A 26,517-nucleotide genomic window follows, 5' to 3' on the forward strand; every position below is an offset into this window, starting at 1 on the left:
AAAAGACATTTCCACATACAGGCTGTCAGTGGCTTCTATACATGGCAGTGGTCTACTTCTAACCCAGGCTTTGTCCTTGAGGCTATAGCTTCAAGGTTCCGAAAAACATTTTGGCATAGACACTAAATACTGGAACAAGACATGATCAAAATATATGATAATGTAATTATTCATACAGAATTTGAAAGAGAGATACAAAACCAAACCTTTGAGGGACCTTTAAAAAGTTTTACAAAATAGTTTAAAGATGATACCAAACATTAGAATTAAGTTTAATTTGTGATCACAAATATTCCTGGTAGGCTAACTTCTCCAAGAGGTGATACCCAGAAATAAGTTTTTGATACATCTCTTCATTTGGAGTGAAAATTCTCCACTAATAAAATTGCACCTTCAGTATGACATTCAATATGAATCATGGTACACTATCTCCAATTAATCAATACAAATTAAATGTTGCAAGTTTTCTGCAGGTAATAAATGCTAAACTTCTACTCATGAATGTTTTACTATTACGTATAATATTTTAGAAAATTACAAAGATTACTTACCAAGTACAGGATGATATAAACTATTCTCCTTACAGATGTTTGGGAAAATATAAGGCAAATAATATTTCTTAAAATGTGAAAACAGAAATGAAAATCCTTTTTCTTGGTTTTCTTTGTTCTTCCACTCTAAACTTTTTACCTAAAAATAAACAAAAAATTAGAATCATTCCAGGAGGAAAAAAAATACTAGTTGTTAAAAACAAGCTTAAAAACAAAAACAAAAACAAAAAACAAGCTTGTAAGAGGCTACCTAAGCAATAAACTAGACTACAAAGATAAAAAGCTAAATCTGTGTATGTACATATGTTTATGTAAATAGAAAAACTTGTGCCATGCAAATACAATATACAGTTTACCCCTGAACAACCTGGGGGTTGAAGTGCCGATCCTCTGTGCATTTAAAAATTCATTTGTAACGCTGCAGTCAGCCCTTCATATTCATAGATTCAAGCAACAGTGGCTTGTATAGTAGTATAGATCATATTTATTGAAAAATATCTGTGTATATAAGGGGACCTATATTGTTCAAAGGTCAATGATATATGTTATCTTTCAAAAATCTTATAATGTGCTCTGGAAAACTGTCAAAGTTGACTTAAAACTCGGCTCTACTACTGACAAAGATGATAGTGTTCTTTCTTCTTTCTCCCTTCCTGAATAATTCAGCCTAAAAGTCAAACAAAACAGGCATATGTGAGAGGGAGGAGTGGAAGGCATGAAAGAGCGTCAGTCAAGCGCAGGCAATCAGAGCCTGACTACAGGAGGCGTCCAGGAAGGGAGTGTAACAGAGGCAGTTCAGTGGGGACTCAGCCTTACAGGGGTGAGGGAAGCATCCATCAAGTGTAGAGCAGAGTAAGCCGGAAGGAGCAGAGCTGTGAAGTAGAGGGTGTGAAAACTCCAGTAGGCTGAGGAAGATATCTAAGTAGGGGGATAATAAAGGGGACCTGAGTGGACCACAGCGAGATACTACTGTACATTAACTTTAGAATGACCAGAACTACAGACTGACCATATCAACTGATGGTGAGTATATGAAGCAACCTTATATAGTCACAAAGATAGCTAGTGGAATATAAAAAGGTATAACCACTTGGAAAAAATATACCTACCATACAATCTAGCTATTCCACTACTAGATATTTACCCACGGGAAAAGAAAGTCTGTATTCACACAAAGACTTATTTACCAATAATCATAGTAGTTTTATCTGTAATAGCCGAAAACTAGAAACAATTCACTGTACCATCAGTAGATGACTGGATAACAAATCACAGCATATCCATACACTGAAAAGTTACTCAGCAATGAAAAGAACCAAACTACAGATACATACAATAATAAAGATTTTTTAATTATGCTGGAAAAAAAAAAAGGCCAGACCAAAAATAGAAGGAAAAAAAGAGGTATAATATGATCCCATTTATATGAAAATACAGCAGATGCAAACTGCAGTGAAAGTAAATCAGATTGACAGTAGCCTGGGGAACAAGATGATGAAGGGTGGCAGGCAGGTACAGAAGGGAGGATTATTACGGCATCTGAGAATTTTTAGGGGTGACAGATACATTCATTATCTTGATTGTTGCGATGGTCTCAGGAGGGTTTACATGTAATAAAATTCATCAAAATGTACTTTTCAAACATTACAGTTTACTGTATGTCAAATGTATCTCAATAAACCAGTAAAACAATTTTAAAAATTTACATGAAGTACAAAAGACATTTAAAAAATAAAAACTGGTAATACAGTAACGGTAACTACTCACTACAAAACACAACTATATATCATAGTTGGTTATTCTAAATACTATACACTAATTACTTAAGCCCCAAACACCAAAATGAGATATGTATTTTTCTTTTTGTCTCTACTTTAGGCACACAGAGGTTAAGTAATTTACCAAAAATCATACTATCAGTAAGATGCAGAGTCAGGATTCAAACCCTGGCCATCTTGTTCAGGGTGCCAATTAACTTCATAATGTTTGTTTGAGAGACACAGGGAATTTTTGTGTTCAGAACAATTAAAAGAAATGTGTATATGCTAAAACTGTTTTCATCAATCAGGATATGCACATTTCATATATGAAGACAAACAGGTTAACTTACATAATATAGGTACCTAAAATTTTTAAAAGTACAAGTAGGTTTAAGTAAAATAACATCCCTCCACCCTCTAAGGGCATCCTTACTCCACCTCCTCAATTGCTGCTTCTAGTCAGATTGATCCCTAAATCAAACCATCTTTCATTTAAAATGCCACAGCTGCTAACTATAAACAAAAGACTAAAAAGTAAACACAACTGGCTCACATAAGGTATATACACATAAAGTTCAGATTCTGCTCAGTTCAGTCCATCAGTCATGTCTGATTCTTTGCGAGCTCATGGACTGCAGCACACCAGGCCTCCCTCTCCATCACCAACTCCCGGTACTCAAACTCATGTCCAGTGCGTTGGTGATGCCATCCAACCATCTCATCCTGTCGTCCCCTTCTCCTCCTGCCTTCAATCTTTCCCAGTATCAGGGTCTTTTCAAATGAGTCAGTGTTTTGCATCAGGTGGCCAAACTATTGGAGTTTCAGCTTCAGCATTAGTCCTTCCAACGAACATTCAAGACTGATTTCCTTCAGATGTACTGGCTGGATCTCCTTGCTGTCCAAGGAACTCTCACGACTCTTCTCCAACACCACAGTTCAAAAGCATCAATTCCTTGGTGCTCAGCTTTCTTTATAGTGCAACTCTCACATCCATACATGACAACTGGAAAAACTATAGCTTTGACTAGACGGACCTTTGTTGACAAAGTAACGTCTCTGCTTTTTAATAAGCTGTCTAGGTTGGTCATAACTTTCCTTCCAAGGAGTGTCTTTTAATTTCATGGCTGCAGTCACCAGCTCCAGTGATTTCAGAGCCCCCAAAAATAGTCTCTCACTGTTTCCCCACTTATTTGCCATGAAGTGATGGGACTGGATGCCATGATCTCTTAGTTTTCTGAATGTTTAGTTTTAAGCAAGCTTTTTCACTCTCCTCTTTCACTTTCATCAAGAGGCTCTTTAGTTCTTCTTCATTTTCTGCCATAAGGGTGGTCATCTGCATATCTGAGGTTATTGATATTTCTCCCGGCAATCTTGATTCCAGCTTGTGCTTCATCCAGCCCAGCATTTTGCATGATGTACTTACTCTGCATATAAGTTAAATGAGCAGGGTGACAATACACAGCCCTGATATATTCCTTTCCCGATTCGGAACCAGTCTGTTGTTCCATGTCCAGTTCTAACTGTTGCTTCTTGACCTGCATACAGATTTGTCAGGAGGCAGGTGAGGTGGTCTGGTATTCCCGTCTCTTGAATTTTCCACAGTTTGTTGTGATCCACACAGTCAAAGGCTTTGGCATAGTCAATAAAGCAGAAATAGATGTTTTTCTGGAACTCTCTTGTTTTTTCAATGATCCAGCGGATGTTGGCAATTTGATCTCTGGTTCCTCTGCCTTTTCTAAATCCAGCTTGAACATCTGGAAGTTAACAGTTCACATATTGTTGAAGCCTGGCTTGGAGGATTTTGAGCATTACTTTGCTAGTGTGTGCGGTGAGTCCAATTGTGTGGTAGTCTGAACATTCTTTGGCATTGCCTTTCTTTGGGCTTGGAATGAAAACCGACCTATTCCAGTCCTGTGGCCACTACTGAGTCTTCCAAATTTGCTGGCATATTGAGTGTAGCACTTTTAGAGCATCATCTTTCAGGATTTGAAATAGCTCAACTGGAATTCCAACACCTCATTAGCTTTGTTCATAGTGATGCTTCCTAAGGCCCACTTAACTTCACATTCCAGGATGTCTGGCTCTAGATGAGTGATCATACCATTGTGATAATCTGGGTTATGAAGATCTTTTTTGTACAGTTCTTCTGTGTATTCTTGCTACCTCTTAATATTTTCAGCTTCTGTTAGGTTCATAGCATTTCTGTCCTTTATCGAGCCCATCTTTGCATGAAATGTTCCCTTGGTATCTCTAATTTTCTAGAAGAGATCTCTAGTCTTTCCCATTCTATTACTTTCCTCCATTTATTTGCACTGATCACCGAAGAAGGCTTTTGTATCTGTCCTTGCTATTCTTTGGAACCCTGCATTTAAACGGGTGTATCTTTACTTTTCTCCTTTGCCTTCACTTCTCTTCTTTTCATAGCTGTTTGTAAGGTCTCCTCAGACAACCATTTTTCCTTTTTGCATTTCTTTTTCTTGGGGATGGTCTTGATCCCTGCCTCCTGTACAATGTCACAAACCTCTATCCATAGTTCTTTGGGCACTCTATCAGATCTAATCCCTTGAATCTATTTGTCATTTCCACTATATAGTCGTAAGGGATTGGATTCAGGTCATTCCTGAATGGTCTAGTGGTTTTCCCTACTTTCTTCAATTTCAAGTCTGAATTTGGCAATAAGGAGTTCATGATCTGAGTCACAGTCAGCTCCAGGTCTTGTTTTCACTGACACTACAGACATAAAGAGTCTACTATAAAAATTTCTCTCTCCAGCTCCCTTTCTAAGAGGTTCATAATCCCTCTAATGATTTTATTTCAGGAAGAGCATATTAACATATTTTCAGAAGTAAAAATCTGTTACTCCTCCTTTAGGAAAATAAGCAAGTATGTACTCTTACAGCATAACTGGAAGGAGTTGAAAATGAACTATCCACAGGACAGTAAGAAGGGTGATATAGAAGAAGATTACACATACCTGAATTACTATATATTTTAAAAGTGCTTCAAGAAAATAGCTTGTAAGATCTTCTTGTCCTTTATCTCCTGATTGTGGGGGGACAAGTGGAGTGATTTCCTCTATAGTGACTTGAGCTATCCAAAGACAAAAGTTTGGTATAACCACAAATTTAAGAAGATGATCATATGACCCAAATAAAATTTAACTACAAAACGGATAAGCAAAGAATAAGCAAAGCTTGAGAATATTCTAATGACTGAAACTTGAAATAAACCTAAGGTCATATTGACAGCCCATCACAACAACCATCAACTTTAATAATCAACTGTTTCATGAACCCCTGATCAAGGAAATGTGATACAGGGATGGACAGATATTCAGGGATTAAGAGTGAATAACGTCAGCCTGAAAAAGAACTGCTCATGATATTTTCAAATTCAGATTAAGAGTGTACATGACAAAATTCCATAAATATTATAAAAACATATAATACTATGCTTATTCATCAATTAAAGGACAATCTGATTACCCTAGGTAATGTCCACTCTTGTTTAAGGTAGCATTTTATTCAAAGGATGAAATACTATTAATATTTCCCTTCCAGAAAGAAAGAGAAGTTAGAATTTTAGTTCCCTGTTTATAAAAGTCCACTTGTAAAAAAAGAAGAAACTTACACATTTTTTAACTTTTTAGATATTCATAAACATTGATTATAACAAAAGCAATTCAAGAAAATCAACCCACAACTAGCTAAATTCTCTTAAATATTTCCCAGGCAACACAATCAGTACCTGGTTTAGCATAAGCAGGTTCCTAAACCTATTTCTAAGTAAATAGAAGGCAAGAAATTAAGCCCAAAGATGATTTTTTTTTAACAGTTCTCTTTGCACAAAGTAAAACATACTTGGACTTCAGTGTACATCAAAATTACCTAAGGATACAAGCTGATACATGACAATTCAAAATTAAATGTAAAAATGGCCTATATTAAACAATAAATAACAGGGGTCTTACAGGCCCTAGTGAGAAAGCCTCTTGCACAGCTAGCTAATTCCTAGAGAGAGAAAACTACAGGCCTGAAAGTTTGTCTTTCAAATACAAACTAAATATCCAGAGCCCATATCTCTACCACTTCCTCTGTTGGGCTCTTGCACTCAGGGCTGCTGTTGCTAAGTCGCTTCAGTCGTGTCTGACTCTGTGCGACCCCATAGACGGCAGCCCACCAGGCTCCCCCATCCCTGGGATTCTCCAGGCAAGAACACTGAACTGGGTTGCCATTTCCTTCTCCAATGGGTGAAAGTGGAAAGTGAAAGTGAAGTTGCTCAGTCATGTCCGACTCTTCGCGACCCCATGGACTGCAGCCTACCAGGCTCCTCCATCCATGGGATTTTCCAGACAAGAGTACTGGAGTGGGCTGCCATTTCCTTCTCCATACATTCAAGGCTACTAATCCCCTAACCTAATGACCCCTAGGCCTAGGTACCAAATAACCAGATACAACCTCTATGCCCCAGAGCCTGCTATTAATAAAATTATCCAAACTAGCCAGTCTTAGACATTCTCACCCTACTTCACACATTTCTGACTGAGCTCTTGCCCACGATATCCACCCCTACCCTTTAAGCCCCATCCCCGACTGACCCTGGTGTTTCCCTGTGTGACCACCCTCCTTGGTGTGGCACAACCACTTCTCCTGGGAACTATGAGTAACAAGCTATTTTTTTAACAGCAATCATCTCCTGATCTGTTGGTCTCATTATACCTGGATGTTAAAATTTTTATTTATTAACATTTTTCTACTGAAGTATAACTGACATACAACATTATACTAGTTTCAGGTGTACATGATTCAACATTTGTATTCACTATAAAAAAATCATGCCAATAAGTATTTACCATCTGTCACCAAAATTACAAAAAATTTTTTTTCTTGTGGTTAAAAACTTCTAATATTTACTTTCTAAGCAACTTTCAAATTCACAACAATTGTCATCAACTACATCCTGATGACTTACGTTATTTACTTTCTGACTAGAAGTTTGTAACTCTAGATCCCCTTCACCAATTTTGCCCACCCTCAAACCCCTCCCCCTACCCTGCTCAAACCCCCCACCCCCTGACCCGCAACCTCAAATCCTTTTCCTCTGAGTTTTGTTTTATAAATCCCACATTTAAAAACACGGCCTTGGATTAACCAGTTAAAAATGTACAGACATTAAAAAATATATATTAACAAACTACACAAAATTTTTAAAATAATGATGGAAAAGATGAATCTTACTTTCTTGTAGGTTGAGTGGAGGATTAATGAGGTTATCTAAAGTTCGAGGTCCATATTCAGACTGTGGTGCTGAAAATCCAGGGATTAAGCATGAAAACATCCAAAGCTGTTCTTTGCTACAGTTATTCTGAAGAGCTTGCAACCATAATAAGAAAAGCCGAACACCTTCCCGCCTAATCTAAAATGAAATGAAATGAAAAACAGTAGTTTTATTTAAAATGGAAATATTTTCTTCCTTCCATGCAAAAATTCTCTGGAAGATGGTTACAGACTGATACTCTCCAAAGGAGAGGAAGAAAAGGAAGGCAGGCAGCAGAGGGAGACAGAATGATAGCCATGACAATTTACTGACCCCTTAGCACTTATAAATCTAAATTTATGGATTCTGAACAAATAAACTTGGTCTCTAACTACTTAAGGAGTTCATGATCCGAGCCACAGTCAGCTCCCGGTCTTGTTTTTGCTGACTGTATAGAGCTTCTCCATCTTTGGCTGCAAAGAATATAATCAATCTGATTTCAGTGTCGACCATCTGGTGATGTCCATGTGTAGAGTCTTCTCTTGTGTTGTTGGAAGAGGGTGTTTGCTATAACCAATGTGTTCTCTTGGCAGAACTCTATTAGCCTTTGCCCGGCTTCATTCTGTACTCCAAGGCCAAATTTGCCTGTTACTCCAGGTGTTTCTTGACTTCCTACTTTTGCATTCCAGTCCCCTATGATGAAAAGGACATTTTTCTTGGGTGTTAGTTCTAGAAGGTCTTGTAGGTCTTCATAGAACTGTTCAACTTCACCTTCTTCAGTGTTACTGATCGGGGCTTTAAGAGATTTAAGATTTAAGGGACTAGATCTGATACACAGAGTGCCTGATGAACTATGGATGGAGGTGCGTGACACTGTACAGAAGACAGGAAACAAGACCATCCCCAAGAAAAAGAAACGCAAAAAAGCAAAATGGCTGTCTGAGGAGGCTTTACAAATAGCTGTGAAAAGAAGGGAGCGAAAAGTAAAGGAGAAAAGGAAAGGCATACCCATTTGAATGCAGAGTTCTAAAGAATAGCAAGGAGAGAGAAGAAAGCCTTCCACAGCGATCAATGCAAAGAAATAAAGGAAAACAACAGAATGGCAAAGACTAGAGAGCTCTTCAAGAATATTAGAGATACCAAGGGAACATTTCATGCAAAGATGGGCTCGATAAAGGACAGAAATGGTATGGACCTAACAGAAGCAGAATCTATTAAGAAGAGGTGGCAAGAATACACAGAAGAACTTTACAAAAAAGATCTTCATGACCCAGATAATCACGATGGTGTGATCACTGACCTAGAGTCAGACATCCTGGAATGTGAAGTTAAGTGGGCCTTTGGAAGCATCACGACAAACAAAGCTAGTGGAGGTGATGGAATTCCAGTTGAGCTGTTTCAAATCCTGAAAGATGATGCTGTGAAAGTGCTGCTCTCAAGATGCCAGCAAACTTGGAAAACTCGGCAGTGGCCACAGGACTGGAAAAGGTCAGTTTTCATTCCAATCCCAAAGAAAGGTAATGCCAAAGAATGCTCAAACTACTGCACAATTGCACTCACCTCACACGCTAGTAAAGTAATGCTTAAAATTCTCCAACCCAGGCTTCAGCAATATGTGAACTGTTAACTTCCAGATGTTCAAGCTGGTTTTAGAAAAGGCAGAGGAACCAGAGATCAAATTGCCAACATCCACTGGATCATCAAAAAAGCAAGAGAGTTACAGAAAAACATCTCTTTCTGCTTTATTGACTATGCCAAAGCCTTTGACTGTGTGGATCACAATCAACTGTGGAGAATTCTGAAAGAGATGGGAATACCAGACCACCTGACCTGCCTCTTGAGAAACCTGTATGCAGGTCAGGAAGCAACAGTTAGAACTGGACATGGAACAACAGACTGGTTCCAAATAGGAAAAGAAGTACGTCAAGGCTGTATATTGTCATCCTGCTTATTTAACTTATATGCAGAGTCCATCATGAGAAACACTGGGCTGGAGGAAGCACAAGCTGGAATCAAGATTGCCAGGAGAAATATCAATAACCTCAGATATGCAGATGACACCACCCTTATGGCAGAAAATGAAGAAGAACTAAAGAGCCTCTTGATGAAAGTGAAAGAGGAGAGCGAAAAAGTTGGCTTCAAGCTCAACATTCAGAAAACGAAGATCATGGCATCCGGTCACATCACTTCATGGGAAATAAATGGGGAAATAGTGGAAACAATGGCAGACTTGATTTTTCTGGGCTCCAAAAGCACTGCAGAAGGTGACTGTAGCCATGAAATCAAAAGATGCTTACTCCTTGGAAAAAAAGTTATGACCAACCTAGACAGCATATTCAAAAGCAGAGACATTACTTTGCCAACAAAAGTCCATCTAGTCAAGGCTATGGTTTTTCCAGTGGTCATGTATGGATGTGAGAGTTGGACTATAAAGAATGCTGAAGAATTGTCGCTTTTGAACTGTGGTGTTGGAGAAGACTCTTGAGAGTCCCTTGGACTACAAGGAAATCCAACTAATCCACCCTTAAGGAGATCAGTCCTGGGTGTTCATTGGAAGGACTGATGTTGAAGCTGAAACTCCAACACTTTGGCCACCTGATGTGAAGAGCTGACTCACTGGAAAAGACCCTGCTGCTGGCAAAGATTGAGGGCCGGAGGAGAAGGGGACGACAGAGGGTAAGATGGTTGGATGGCATCACTGACTCGATGGACATGGGTTTGGGTAGACTCTGGGAGTTGGTGATGGACAGGGAGGCCTGGTGTGCTGCAGTTTATGGGGTCACAAAGAGTTGGACATGACTGAATGACTGAACTGAACTACTTAAAGCTATCAGGTAATTTTTATACTATAACTTTCACTTATAAAAAATCAGAATCATTTCCTTCTTGTTTACTTCCATTCTTCCCAACATTGCCACTCTAATCCAAGAAGAAAGGAGAGAGGGCAATGACCACTCCTTGGTATAACTATTAACTGCTAAACGGGGGAATGGTCATGGGGATCCAGATTCACTGCTAAGTCTTTGCTCTTGTCCTTTAAAGGCTTATCAGCCTGAAATTATCTCATTTTATTTACTTCTAAAGGGCAAATTTGGCCTATTACTGTATTTTTAAGCAACTAGAACAATGCCCAATACACAGAAAATAAATATTTAAACTGAAGAACGCTCTTTCAGGACAACAAAAGGAGAAAATAAAGCAAACTCCAAATCTCCAAGCAAAACACAAAGTGCTTCACTAACCTAACCTCACTGATAGCTTCAGATATTCCTCTATCACAGCTTTGTACAGAACTGAGCTTCCCAGGTGGTGCTAGTGGTAAAGAACCCAGCTGCCAATGCAGGAGATGTAACAGAATCAAGGTTCAATCCCTGGGTTGGAAAAATCCCCTGGAGAAGGGTATGGCAACCCACTCTTGTATTCTTGCCTGGAGAATCCTGGACAGAGGAGCCTGGCAGGCTACAGTCCACAGGGTAGCACAGAGTTGGACAAGACTGAAGCAACTTAGCACACATGGATGGTTTGTAAACAGCCACTGCCAAAGCTAGGCATCTGTTGCCACCCTCTCAGTTCAGTTAGAAACAGGACAAAGCTGTAGGAAGGCTTATCCCATTGTACTACAAACCCAAGCTTTGACACCAAAAGTACCTACAATGAGACTTTTACCCAACTTACAGCAAGATGCTTTTGGACTGAGAAGCTTTTCTAACCACAGCACAATGGGATAATAAAAAAGAAAAAATAATAACAATAAACAAACCATTTTTAACAGATGTACTACTTCCCCTCTACATCTCACCATAGCTATGGTAAAATGAAGAATTATTTGTTGAATAGCTTAATAATTTGTATCTTCTGGGGACCACAGGGAAAAGCACAGCTGTCCCCCAGTATCTATGAGGTATTGCTTCCAGGACCTCCCCTACCATGGATACCAAAATCAGCATATGCTCAAGTCCGATATATAAAATGATATGGATGTAGAACCCATGGACATCAAAAGCTGACTGTGTTTCTGCCAAATGAGTCAAATGCAGTGGTAAAACTACAAAAAGTTTTCAATAGCACAGTCAACCTCATGCATACTGACCATGTTGCTATTTTTTAAGTGATTTCACTTCAATCAAGGGAACTGAAGATAATTCATATTTATTTAGGAAAACAATGATGCAGGCAAGTGGAGCAGTTGACTATATGCTTTACTCAGTTAAAAAAAAAAAAACAACCCACAGAAATGGGGCTTTCCTGGTGGCTCAGTGGTAAAGAAACCACCTGCCAATCCAGGACACCTGGGTTCAATTCCTGTCCAGAAAGATCCCACATGCCACAGAGCAACTAGGCCTGTGTGCCACAACTGCCGAGCCTGTACTCGACAGCCTGGGAGCCACAAGAAAAGCCACCGCAATGAGAAGCCAGGACTCAACTGGAGAGCAGCCCTCACTTGGCACAACCAGAGAAAAGCCTGTGCAGCGACGAAGACCCAGCACAGCTGAAAACAATTAATTCAAATAATTTTTTTAATATAAAAAAGAAATATAATTGCATTATACCTTCAAGGAGTTTCCTGTGTGCAGTAGTTTCTTTAAAATCAATCCTGAAAAGAAAACATGATTTTAAACATTCATATCTTATTCATTTCTAAATGTTAAGAGTTATCAGTGAGACTTCAAAACACTTTAAAAACAAGTCCTTGGTCACCTCCAAGTTGTTCTTGGTGACCTTAACATCCCTCTGGCCATAGTCTTGGGAAGAGGGCATATAAAAAGTCACCATTTTAACACATGGTTTACTGGAATTAAATATGATTGATCCTATTAAAACAAACAATAAAACCAAAATTGCATTTAAGGCAACAATATGTATTTTACTGAACTGAACTGAAGAATATAAATACTTTCACCATCACTAATACAAATAAAAACCAATGTAGAAAATTATATAGTTAATCAAATAAACACCTAAAACTGTAGTATTTCTTAATGTTTCCCCTGTACTACTTTTTCTTTTCAAAATACTCGAAGTATTCAAAATAATTTTTCTTGTAATTATACAATATTTCAAATCTACAATAAAATAATGAAATAATATTCACAAACAACCAGAAGTCCACCATTCAGTTTGAACAAATCTAAACAGTCTCATGTTTCCTATAATTTCAAATTTTCATTTATGTTATTTATGTTTTATGTAAGTATCACTTAAGCCTCCTGTGAACTCATCCTGTATCATTTTCCTCCTTCCCTTCCCAAAAGAAATCTTATCCAGATTTTATTATCTCCAAAAATATTTTATTACTATTTATAAATCCATAAAATATTTAGAAATAGTTTCTATGTTTAAAATTTATACCAGTAACGAAATTTCCTCTACAGCTATTTGTTCTAATCTTGCATCTTTATTCTTTCTAGTAACACCAAGATTACATATTTTATATGAAATATATATATAAAATGATTAAGACTGTGACTCTATTGCTTAAGTTTTATTTATCATACTAAAATAAGCTTTAATGTTTCAACAAATTGTGTTGATTTATCTGCAATTCCCTTCCTCGTGTCTGAGCAAATTCAGTTTCTTTAAACAATTCTATATGAAGCCTAGGTCTTAATCAGCTCTTCTAAAAAAATCTACACATGCTAAATGCATTGTAGTATCACCGACTGAACCCTGGAACAGAAAAAGAAGTTAAGTGGAAAACTAATCAAACCTGATGAGCGTTTTTAATCATGCATGGGCAGTAAATTCTGTTGGATGCTTTTTCTTCTACTGGCATTACAGTCAAATAAACATCACAGTCAGCATTACAGGTGGTTTTGACATTTATTCCATTAATACTGTAATTTTCACAAAATGCTTTTCAAATATTAAACCAACCTTGCATCCCTGAGATAAATCCCAATTGGTTACCATTTACATACAGTCTTTTTGTCATACTACTAAATTTAGTTAGTAAATTATTAAAGATTTTTGCCTCTGTGTTTATGATGGATATTGAACACTACTGTGTTCTTTTGTGAGGTCTTTAATCTGGCTTTATTATCAAGATAATAATAGACATGTACATAGACTGGGAAGAGTTCATTTTCTGAAAGAGTTTGTAACCAATTGATATTACATCTTTTAAAGATATTTGGAATTAAGCTTTCCTTTGTGAGAAGATTTATAATTGTTACTTTAAGTGCCCCAGAGATTAAAAACTTATAGAAATTAGACAGTAAATTTGAAATGAATCCTTCTCAATTAGCAGATGTTTTTAAAGTAATCTGCAACAGGGAACAACGGCAGACACAAGGAGATGCAAAATGGAATACAGCTTTTCTGGCAGCAGCAACTGAGAGTGAGTAATCTTAATGAGGGCTCCCAGGTGGCTCAGTGGTAAAGAATCTGCCACCAGTGTAGGAAATGCGGGTTCAGTCCCTAGGCTGGGAAGATCCACTGGAGAAGGAAAGGTTTGCTATTTCTGCTATTTCCACTATTTCTGCCTGGAAAACCCCATGGACAGAGAAGCCTGGCAGGCTACTGTCCATGGGGTCACAAAGAGGTGGACACAGTTGAGGGACTGAGCACATTCTTTTTTGAGTCAGTCTGAATAATTTGTATCTTTCTATGAATTTGTTGATTTTATTAAAACTGCCTTGGGTCTTCCCTGGTGATCCAGTGGTTCCAGCCCTGGTCAGAGAACTAGATCTCACATGCTGCAACAAAGACTCGCACAGTCAAGTAAATAAATATGTTAAAGAAAAAACTGCCTAACCTGTTAGTGTAAAGTTGTTCAAGTTACTTTTTTTTAAGGATTCTTAGTGACAAAGAAAAATTAGACATTTATTGGAATACTACTAAACATGACAACTAGATAGCCCAAAGCTCTTTTACAGATTGAAAACTACAGTCCTCAGTAGAAAAACTTTACAAGTTCAGATGTCTAGAGAAGTTTCTTCACAGATAACCAACAACATTTTAATGATTATGAAATAAAAAATAGGATTTCACTATTCTATTGAGCACCTTATCATGCTTATTAGCAATTTATATGTCTTCTTTGGTGTGATATATATGCAAGTATTTTGCATATTTAAAAAACTTGTCTGTCTTACTGAGTTTCCAGAGTTCTTTATATATTAAGGACACATCATTTTTAGTCTTGAGCTTTATCAAAAAAGTTTATTCTCAACAGGCTTTATTATTTAAAATTTTGTCTTTTTTTAGCCCCTGCATCAATATCCATCCTGTATGTAGTTTCTTTTGCTTCCAGAACTGCTAACTGGGATGACTTATAGTTTCAAAGCCTTAGAGATTTTATTTGCTACAACTGATTAAGAATTGTAGGGCCTAAATAAATCTATGACTCTTTTTTAAGAGGAAAATACAATTTTTACAAATGAATATAAGGCCTGTAACATTCTACTTCAACAATGTAGATATGGTGGCTATCTGTGTATTCACCACAAGAGAGAGGTCACGAGAATCACTAGCAATCACCTTTGTTCTAATTGAGACACTGAACCAAAGCCAGAAATTGCCTACCTTCAGATTCCTTTTTCATCCAAGAGGGAAAAAAGGCTTACAATGAGAGTCAGAGAGTCCTGTGGCAATCTTCTGATTATTAAAGAACCAGACTCCAAGCCAGCCAGCATCTTGGCTTAACTCATTGTAAGAGAAGCCTGTGACCTCCTGTCTATTTGGTCTTTCACAGTAATCAATACAGCAGGGTTGTATGTTTTTCCTTTCCCCTTTTCCTTTTCAGCTTCATTTCTTGATCTGGGAAGTTCTACTTTGGCTCTTTAAGCAGTAAGCTAAACCCCAGGTTCCCCCCCCTCCTTTTTTTTTTAAATGGAGCAAACTGCCAACCTACACTGCCTGCTTTCAAACCTGGAACCCATGGCTCTTACACTTGACACTTTGCATTTGCCTTCCATTTCTGATTACAGAATATTTACTTTGATGTAGAGTCTACTTTTATTTTTAGGCTTTATAGTTTATCATCATTGCTAACATATTCAGAGTAATAACAGGTGGATCCAAGAAATTTAACATGCCACTATGAAACTTAATATCCCTTCATGTATGTTTTTATCTCATATTCCCAGTAAGTTTAATTCTGTATTCTTTATTTTTACTAAAGTATAAACTATGAACTCATTTCAAGTAATAGCCAACTCATTACAGAATATGTTCAAATATTATCACTTATTTCAAATATGAAGTAGTATTTATATTACTTACCAATACTATGAAACTGCCATCGCTGATGAATTCTTTCTGGAAGAAGTTGTAAAATTTTCTAAAAATCAATATGAATAAAACAAAGAAAAGTATGAAAAGCAAGTAACAAGTCCACATCTTGAACAATGTGAAAAATTAAAGAACTTACACAAAGCCTTTAAGAGTTTCTTACGCAGAAGACAGTATTACAAATACAAAATCATCTCTGAGCTAGTCTGATGGTAGTGGCACTACTTCAGCACTGGCATACTGATCAGTATCTGAAAACTCTAGGAAACAATGGGCTATACTAAGTCTTGGAACAGGAAACTGATGAAATTTATCTTTTACAATGATGTAAAAGTTATATTTCTCTTTAGTGAATAAATACTATATTTTTTAAGGCTTGTTTTCTGTTCTTAGACTTTCTGTAGAAACTACTGATCTGTTCTAAATTCTTTTAGATACTAATACCTGTTATATTTTCACTTCAAGTAGTTCGTTCTTTCTCCTATTTTGATAAACCTAAGAGGGGAAATATTTTGCTTTCACAAAAATCCTATCAAATATTTGTACTAATCACATGAACCCAAAGATAGTTATATATTATAATGGTTATAGGTATGAGAAAAAAAATTTTAAATTCAGGAGCCCTATGGTTAAGCTAACCCATACATACTTCTACAAGTCTGGAATATTTCTTACATATAATATCTTCAAAATTTTGTCTTTATTTTTCTTTACATATTGCACCTGTATGAATTATTCTACTTCAATAGCTGCCTTATTATGCCGCTGAACTATGCTGTCAGTACTCATCTGCTTGCTGAATGGTATTTGTTATTATTGCTGCTCTATTTTATTACTATTTAGTCATCATTAATTGAATGTTCATAAGGGCCAAATAATAGACACTTTATATAAAGGATATTTCATTAATCCTCAAAACCATCCTAAAAGGAGAGATCTCATTTGCCATAACAGGTTAAGAAATGTGTTTAGGTTAGAAAGTGGAAAAACAGATTCCAGCTTCCAGATTCCTATCTCCAGAATTAGTGCTTTCATACTATTCTGTTCAAAGAATGGTATGCCTGTTTTTACACTTCTCTATCTTCCTTTTGATAATCGTCTCTAGTCCTTCTCATGTAAGAGGATGATGAAGAAATTGTAAAGTTCTTCACAGACAGGTGTTATTCCCACATAAGATACAGAAAATTCTTCAGCCTTGCTCTCCTACCTTTCTCCCATACTGAGCCAGCAACTGTATAATTATATTTATTGCGGTATGGAAAGAGATAAAATTATAGAAAACTAAAAAGACAAGTTTGTGAACTACTTAAAGTACTTCTACACTGTCACTATTAAATTACACTTTATCATCTTTTTATTCAGTAATATAAAGATGAAAGAAATCTTGTACACTCTTAGCTACACAGAAGAAAACAGAATATCAATCCTATGTCATAATAACATTCCACAATGATGAACTTTATTCCAGAAAAAGGCATTCAGTGTATTTAGGTAATTTCCTGATCTTTTAAATCATTAGTCTCTAAAGGTGGAAGTCAGATATTGTTACCATCATAAGTACAAAAACAGCACACAGGTTAAGTATTTTTTCCGAAAGATAAAAACCCCATATTTAACATTAATTTTCCTAATGAAATTTAGTGATGGATTATAGACAAACATTTCAGTTCAGAGTAACAAATGACCAGTATAGATTACATACAGAAAAATAAGGATTATGTTTTAATAGAAGGAATACCCTGAAAGAGCTTCTGTTAACTAGTCAATGATCTCAATTTCCTAAATATAGTTTCACAAATGTCTGAAGGAATACTTTCCAGGAATTATTATCTTTTCTCTGTACATACTTTTCTACTGTTTCTCAAAATCTCCATGCTTTAATATTCCCCTTGTAAACAATTCATGCAAACACTTTGGGAGGTAAATATGAGCAAATTCCTCAGGGTTAATGATAAATGAAAATTAACTGCAGAACTAGGTACCAAACCAAGTTACTTCTTTTGGAATGCTTAAAAAAAAATTTTTTTTTAAACTTTCCCTTTTTAAGCTGTGACTAACTCAGCAACTGAGAAAGATCAAATTCTTTAAATTCTTCTAAACCATACCAAAATAGTCAATATACAAAACATTTAGCAGTAAATAGAACAGTTCAATCTTTAGAAACTGATTTCTAAATTCTTTATGCCTTTCAAAACACAAGGTCTAATTAATCCTGGCTGTTTCCTGATTGCTAAAATTCTCAAAAAAGATTGGAATACTCCTATCACTATTTGATTTGAAAGCCAGAATGAAGAGCAAGGAGTTATTTGAAAAGCATGTGTGTCCCTCATTTTTATCACTGTGCCAAAAATAAAACAGAAGTTTTAACAGAGTATCATATGTTATTTCCTTCTGCTTTTTTAGCAATACAAACTTGTCCCACCCCAATAAAAAGTAATGTGGTAGAACAACAATGTATAAAATGTTTAAAACTATTCTATACAAGTTTCCAATGAAAAGTAGTTAAACCACAAACTATGAACTCCTTAGGTATATAACAGTTCCATGAATTTATCCTCTCAAGTAAGAATGTTTTAGAATTTCTTAAAGAAAATTCTCCATTTGTGTAAACATCCCACAAATTAAAATTTTTATTGCTTGTAAACACCATAAATATTGTACCAATTGTGGCTTCAAATGCACAAAACCATTAATTCTATCTGTACCTAAAATATACCTCAGAAAATAATTAAGACAGGTATTTTTTTAGGTTAAACAATAGAATTTAGTTTTTAAAAAGCATGGCAGATTCACAGTGCTTGTTAATATTCAATATTTTTCCTTTGTATGTTCCAAAAATTAATTTTGGGAAAAAAGTTACATGGGTAGGTACATACCTCAAAAATAAAAAGTATAGCATCCAATTCCTCCCTTTGAGACTTGTGACCTAAAACATTTTTACAGAAAAATATTTAAACGTTATCATTTTGTCCTCAATGTCAACAACCACTTAAAAAGCTTAAAATATTTCAGGCATAGTTTTTTCTCAGTGATTCTCTAATAAAATATTTAAACTGTATTCTGTTCAATGTGTAGACAATATCATAGCATCTCTACTCTTCAGACAATTACATTTAGGTTCTACATATTTATGTCTAAAAAACAAATAATAATATATTGTGGCAACCTCTTAAGTGAGCTCTTAAAAATGAAATTATGAAAATGACTGCTCAAACCTGACACATGGCCCTAGGGCAGAGTAAAGGTGAGAAAACAAATCTGACCAGGGAAAAGGCAAATCTTCTAAGCCTTCTCAAAATAATACAGTTATTATTAACACTGCTAACCCACAGTGTAAGCAGGGTGTCTGCAAGCCATCTGAGAGGGGAACTGAAATGATACTAAAATTCCAGTGTGCAAGAGTCTGTTTTAAGTGAATGTTTATTACAATTATTTGAAACATCAGCATAAGCCAGGATTGATTTTAACATCTTACCTTTCTGTTTAAGACTAGCTTCAATAGTAACAAAATTCTCAAAAAACACATAATATATATGTGAAAAATGTTGGTCAAAAAACTGTTTAAGATCAATGGATTCTGCATTCTCTGAAAAATAAATGAAAACAGTTTTTAGTGATTACTATTTATATCACATTCAGCAAGTATTTACTGTGGCAAGTTTCTTTCAAAAATGTCAAAGAACTGCTCTTAAACTTCTATCAAAATATTTGAGAGATTTATTTATACCTTATTCTCACAACTTTAGTTTTTAAAGATTTTATTTAGTTTTAATTTTTAAAACTTGCCAAATCAGGTTATCATAATCTTTGAAGAAAATGTCTCAGAAAGATTCATCCAAAATCATTAACCAAACCAAGTTTTATTTTCAATTCACAGCTCACATTTTGTAACTTCTCCCCAAGACAGTTAAAAATCAGTATTTCTAAGAGTAATAAAACATGACTAAAATACATTTATTTTAAATACCTAACAGCAGGCTTTCCAAATAGGCATTTAAGTGTTACAAAACTCATAAAATACTGTTATAAGAACTGTCAGTGTAGCCCAAAGCACAGAAAACTAAACATTTAACTGTATCCACAGCAGCAAGTGTTAGGTACTAACACAAAATTACTTTCAAAACACAGGAAGGAGTGAAGGTGGGGAAAGAAAAGCTTTGACAGAGAATGTATTATCTGAAAAGATCTTTACGGACAGGAAGGTATTTGGATATGATGTGGTGGTTTTGAATAAGAAAGACATTCTTGGCATAAACAAAAACATGAAGTGAAGAAAACAGATAGAATGCAGAAAATTCATTCATTTTGGCTAGCTTTGAGCATTTTGATAAAAAGAAAATGGAAAAAGTAGCCTTGATATGTCATGAAATGTCTTAAGTGCAAACTAAGGAAATGGCGTTTATCATTTAAAGCAAGATACCTACACAGGTATATAAGTGCTTGTGCTTAGTCACTCTGCCTCGTCCAATGCTTTGCAACCTCATGGACTGCAGCTTGCCAGGCTCCTCTGTACATGGGGATTCTCCAGGCAAGAATACTGGAGTGGGTTGCCATGCCCTTCTCCAGGGGATCTTCCCAACCCAGGGATCAAACCCAGGTCTCCCACATTGCAAGTGAATTCTTTACTGTCTGAGCCACCAGAGAAGCCCATGAGTAATGGAGTGGGTAGCCTCTCTTCTCCAGGGGATATTCCCAACCCAGGATTCAAACCAGGCTCTCCTGCATTGCAGGCAGATTCTTTACTTATGCATTTTATTGTTTGTTTTCAGAGGGAATGAGAAAGTTGGGGAAAGGGGGAGGAATTAACAACTTTTATATACTTCCAGCTACTCAAATTCATTTACAAAAAGCATGTGTCTCTTCTATAATAAACAAATATGAAAAAAAGTAACTGGAAAAAAGATTATTTTTTACACTCTGGGAGTAAAATATAGGATAAACTACTGCTTGTTGGTAAACTCAAATTAAAGATAAGAATCAATTAATTTCTTGGAATGCTTAAAGGCTGAATAGAAGATTTCAGTATAAAGTTAAATATTAACAACATATACATAGCACTTTAAACTCTCTGTGGTATATTATCTTATCCTATGAATACTCATAATAACTCCTGAATTGATAGCTCATCTATGGAGTTTTCCAAGACCGTTTCCCTTTTCCTTCACCCTCCCAGAGGAAGGGATGGATGCCCTCTCCTCTCTATTTCCTTCTGTTCTGTACGACTCTCTTTCATGAAAGTAATTATGTCTCAAGTATTTTCTTATCTCTTTTCCAGGACTAGTCTATAGCTTCTTTAAGACAGAAAGTGTGTCTACTTTAGCATTTATAAAACCTAAGCACAGTGCTGAACATGCAAATGTGTTTTATTATAAACAAATTATTTTAATTTTATTGTATTCACTTTGTAGCTCGGAAATTTATATCTTGGAAAACACTGCATAACCTACTGACACGCAAAAGAGCATTACTTCATCTTGACTGGAATAAGAACACCCAGGTTCTATTCCTACCTGTAACAGTATCTGTGTGACTCTTCAGAAAACTGGGCCGGGGGGCGGGGGGTGGGTGGTTAACAGCTAACATAAACAATATGTCCCATATGCCAGACATTCTTCTAAGTTCTTTATAGAAATTAATTCCTATATTCCTCAAAACAGCACTATGAAATAAGTACTATTATTATCCTGACTCTAAAGATGAGGAAACAGGCACAGAGAGTTTAAGTAATTCAGTTAGTGAGAAACAGAGTCATGGATTTAAACTCAACACAGCCTGGACTGGGCTTCCCCGGTGGCTCAGACTAAAGAATTCACCTGTGATGTGGGCAACCTGGGTTCGATCCCTGGTTTGGGAAGATCCCCTGGAGGAGGGCATGGCAACCCATTCTAGTATTCTTACCTGGAGAATCCTCATGGGCAGAGGAGCCTGGCAGGGTACAGTCCATGGGGTCTCAAAGAGTGAGACACGACTAAGTGACTAAGCACAGCAACACACAGCCTGGACTTGGTGCTTATGCTCTTAACCTCTACGTTATTCAGCCTCCAGTGTTAACACATTTATAAGAAAAATAAGAAAAGAACAAAGATAAGAATAAGTCACTGAATACTAGTTAAACATTTTACAGAATACCAAAATAAAACACATACACTAAAATAAACAGGAAAAGTATTCTACTTTCCCCATAGAGTAGTTTGAAATAACAAAGAACTATGAAATCAGAATGAAATAAACTGCTATAATTATCACTAAATTTCCTGAAACTAATGTTTCTAACAAAACTAATGTCCCCAGGGAAAAAAGAAAATGAGAAAAAAAACAAAGCAAAACAAAAAAAATTCAAAACATAACAGAAGCAAACGTGAATCAGCTCAAGATTTTGCAACATAATTTAGGAGCCAAGACAGCCTCTATTTCCTTCCCATATACTAGGTTAAACAAAGCCTGGAAACTACATACTTACTAATAAAAAGTACTGGATCGAAATTAAGAAGTTTGTTTTTTAAATCTGTATCTATTTATAATGATCTAGTTAGCAAATAAAAACTCATAAAACACTTTTGCTCATCAATTCACAAAAGTTATATGGTCAGGGGAAAATAGGAGAAGAAACACACAAAAAAAGTGGATATAAAAGGATAGGTAGATAGAATAATATAAAAGAAGGCTTCACTAATTTAAAAACAACTCTCTAAAATAATAAAACAAGAGAAAGGAAAATATAAAAAGAAAAGAAAAGCAGGAAGAAAGATTATGGAAAAAACTTCTACCCAATACCTTTCTCCCCCTCCCCCTCAAATTACCATAACCCATTATGGGCATTGTTTTTTCTCTTTCTGTGAATGTCTCCATTAAGTTCAGGTCAATATGGCTCCTAATTATGTCACATTAGCTGGTACAACTGTCCCTCTATATAAGCAGGTGATGGTTCCAGGAACCCATCAGATGCCAAAATCCAAACATACTCAAGTAAGTCCCTTACATAAAATGACATAATATCTGCATATTAACTTATGCACATCCTCCCACACACACTTTACGTCATCTGTAGATTACTTATAAAACCTAACACGATATAAATACTATATAAATAGCTGACTGGGTGCAGTGAATTCAAGTTTTGATTTCTGGAACTTCCTAGAATTTTTTTTTTTTCCTAAATATTTTGGATCCATGGTAGGTTGAATCTGAGGATGCAGACCCACCACTCCAAGATGGAGTGCCAATTATATTCTTCTCTTACAGATACTGGATGCTTTGGGGGACAGGAAGCATGCCTTAGCTTCTTAAACCTTCGATTTTTTTTTCAAAATTTTAATCTGAGGGAGTGCTCCACATAGTGCTAAACTGATGGCTGGAACTTAAAAGCTTAAACATTCAAAAATTTCCCCAATTTTAGAAATATTTTTGTTTGATTTGTTTGTGAACTAGAGGTTCCTTAAAGGAATCAAAGAAACAGTTCTACTATAAATAAAGATTGAAGTTTCTGAGATTGTGAAAAACTGACTCAGGCTTAGGAATGCTTTGAAGACCTTTGGGAATACTAACTTGAAGTGGCAAAACAGTTCCAGACCTCACTGAGTTTTCACAAATAAAATTTCAGATGTCTCTTTAACATCTTTTTATGAATAAGGTTAACATATTTCATACTACATACTTTGAAGACATTTAAGCTCTGTAACGTACATAATTAAAAATTACAGTTTAGAAGCCAGTGTTCCTGAGCTTAAATTTCAAGCACCTGTACTAATACCTCCATTAGAAAAGTTATCACATAACCCAAGTTGGAAGACCAAAAATTCAACAAATTTTGCAATATCATTCTTCCTTCTCACCTGTTTAAAAAAAAAATTACCATTTAGAACTTTTTCTCAAATGATGGCATTATAATACACTAAACTACGAAGCGTACTACAAGGAATCTGCTTCTAATAATAAAGTAACAAACAATGCAAATTATTTCCTTAAAATAACCAATAATAAAGAGGACCGATGCAACAATATGGTGAATAACACACCAAAAACCTCTCCAATTGCAGAGACACAGAAATGCTGGATAAAAATAAATACAAGCTCAAAACAAGAGAGGGGAGAAGGAATGGAAATGAAGAAAACAGAGTAGAAAAGGAGGAAGCGGGATGTTGGAAAAGGGCTAGGAGGGGAGAGGAAGATGGTAACAATGTGGAACGGTGAAAGGCAGGAAGGGGTTGAAGGGGAAATATGGAGGGAAGGAGATTGGAGGGAAGGATGAAGAGAAGGGAGAAAGGTTAGGGGAAAGAAACACAAAAATACAGTATTAAGATACAAACAATATGGAGTTAAGCACAAATAAGGAGGAAAGCAGAAGAGAAAAGTAGGAGGAAAAGGGGAGGAGGGGGGTAAAACTACACAAACAGGCTGGAAAATTATAAATAATACATTATCAAGTTCTAAAGAAAGGCAGATATAGGAGAAGTGAGAAGAAACTGAGAAAACGGAGGAAGAAAGGACAAAAGAAAGAAACAAATACTTGGAAGAGAGCCTGGTGCTCTTATTCAGAATGTTCTAACACAGAAGAATAACAAGATGGAAATATTATATAAAGATGACGAGAGAAGATGGTAGAGTAGGAGAATGTGTGTTCATTTCCTCCTGCAAGAGCACCAAAATTGCAACTAGCTGCTGAACCACCACGGAAAGGAGGACGCCGGAACCCACCAAAAAAAAGATACTCCACGTCCAAAGACAAAGAGATCTGTAGTGAGATGGCAGAGCAGCACAATCACGATAAAACGAAATCCAATAACCGCAGGGTGGGTGACCCACAAACTGGAGAACAGTAATACCAAAGAAGTTCTCCCACTGTTGCAAAGGTTCTGGACCTCACCCCAGGTTTCCCAGCCTGGGGATCTGATAAAGGGACTGGGAATTCCCATGCAATCGGACCTTGCGGGCCAGCGGGATTTGATTACAGGACTTTCAGGGGCCTGGGGAAGAGGGAGACTTCAGTCTTGGAGAGCACAAACAAAATTTTGCACATACCAAGACCGAGGGGAAAGGAGCAGTGACCCCACAGGACACTGAACCAAAATTACCTGCTAGTGTTGGAGGGCTGCCTGTGGAGGCACGGGATGGCATGGGGACAGAGGCACTGGCAGGATCAGGCCAGTAAGGGCTCCCTTAGTGTAAATGCTCTTGGAATTCACCATTAATCCTACCATAGAGCCCACAGACCCTAAGTCTGGGTCAGTTCAGTTGCTCAGTCATGTCCAACTCTTTGCCACCCCATGGACTGCAGCAGAGTGCCTGAAGAACTATGGACAGAGGTTCATGACTTTATACAGGAGGCAGTGATCAAGACCATCCTCAAAAAAAAGAAATGCAAAAAGGCAAAATGGTTGTCTGAGGAGGCCTTACAAATAGCTGAGAAAAGAAGAGATGCTAAAGGCAAAGGAGAAAAGGAAAGATATACCCATTTGAAGGCAGAATTCCAAAGAACAGCAAGGAGAGATAAGAAAGGCTTCCTCAATGATCAATGCAAAAAAATAGAGGAAAACAACAGAATGGAAAAAACTAGAGATCTCATCAAGAAAATGAGAGATACCAAGAGAACATTTCATGCAAAGATGGGCTCAGTAAAGGACAGAAATGGTATGGACCTAACAGAAGCAGAAGATATTAAGAAGAGATAGCAAGAATACACAGAAAAACTATACAAAAAAGATCTTCATGACCCAGATAACCATGATGGTGAGATCACTCACCTAGAGCCAGACATTTTGGAATGTGAAGTCAAGTGGGCCTTCAGAAACATCACTATGAACAAAGCTAGTGGAGGTGATGGAATTCCAGTTGAGCTGTTTCAAATCCTGAAAGATGACGCTGTGAAAGTGCTGCACTCAATATGCCAGCAAATTTGGAAAACTCAGCAGTGGCCACAGGACTGGAAAAGGTCAGTTTTCATTCCAATCCCAAAGAAAGGCAATGCCAAAGAATGCTCAAACTACCGCACAATTGCACTCATCTCACATGCTAGTAAAGTAATGCTCAAAATTCTCCAAGCCAGGCTTCAGCAATACGTGAACCGTGAACTTCCAGATGTTCAAGCTGGTTTTAGAAAAGGCAGAGGAACCAGGGATCAAATTGCCAACATCCACTGGATCATGGAAAAAGCAAGAGAGTTCCAGAAAAACATCTATTTCTGCTTTATTGACTATGCCAAAGCCTTTGACAGTGTGGATGACAACAAACTGTGGAAAATTCATAAAGAGATAGAAATATCAGATCACCAGTTCGAATATCAGCAAGTTAGAACTGGACATGGAACAAGAGACTGGTTCCAAATTGGGAAAGGAGTACATCAGGGCTGTGTATTGTCCCCCTGCTGATTTAACTTATATGCAGAGTACATCATGAGAAATGCTGGACTGGATGAAGTACAAGCTAGAATCAAGATTGCTGGGAGAAATATCAATAACCTCAGATATGCAGATGCCACCACCCTTATGGCAGAATGCGAAGAGGAACCAAAAAGCCTCTTGATAAACGTGAAAAGAGGAGAGTGAAAAATCTGGCTTAAAACTCAACACTCAGAAAACTAAGATCATGGCATCTGGTCCCATCACTTCAGAGCAAATAGATGAGGAAACACCAGAAACAGTGACAGACTATTTTCTGGGCTCCAAAATTACTGCAGATGGTGACTGCAGCCATGAAACTAAAAGACGCTTACTCCTTGGAAG

General features: G+C 36.7%; 1 protein-coding gene across 4 annotated transcripts in view; it reads right to left on the reverse strand.

Annotated features, from left to right (window-relative positions):
- The window catches only part of RALGAPA1 (Ral GTPase activating protein catalytic subunit alpha 1), a 199,743-nt gene that overhangs the window by 144,193 nt on the left and 29,033 nt on the right, over nt 1-26,517 (reverse strand). For all 4 annotated transcript variants that reach the window (XM_068991191.1, XM_068991192.1, XM_068991190.1 and 1 more), the window contains exons 2-8: nt 19,275-19,385; nt 18,676-18,725; nt 15,791-15,848; nt 12,118-12,161; nt 7,549-7,726; nt 5,286-5,401; nt 552-690 (exon numbers count right to left, since the gene is read on the reverse strand). In XM_068991191.1, coding sequence (XP_068847292.1) covers nt 552-690; nt 5,286-5,401; nt 7,549-7,726; nt 12,118-12,161; nt 15,791-15,848; nt 18,676-18,725; nt 19,275-19,385 — 696 coding nt within the window. The remainder of the gene's footprint in view (nt 1-551; nt 691-5,285; nt 5,402-7,548; nt 7,727-12,117; nt 12,162-15,790; nt 15,849-18,675; nt 18,726-19,274; nt 19,386-26,517) is intronic.

Source organism: Capricornis sumatraensis, chromosome 19 (genome assembly GCF_032405125.1).
Source record: "Capricornis sumatraensis isolate serow.1 chromosome 19, serow.2, whole genome shotgun sequence".
NCBI lineage: Eukaryota > Metazoa > Chordata > Mammalia > Artiodactyla > Bovidae > Capricornis > Capricornis sumatraensis.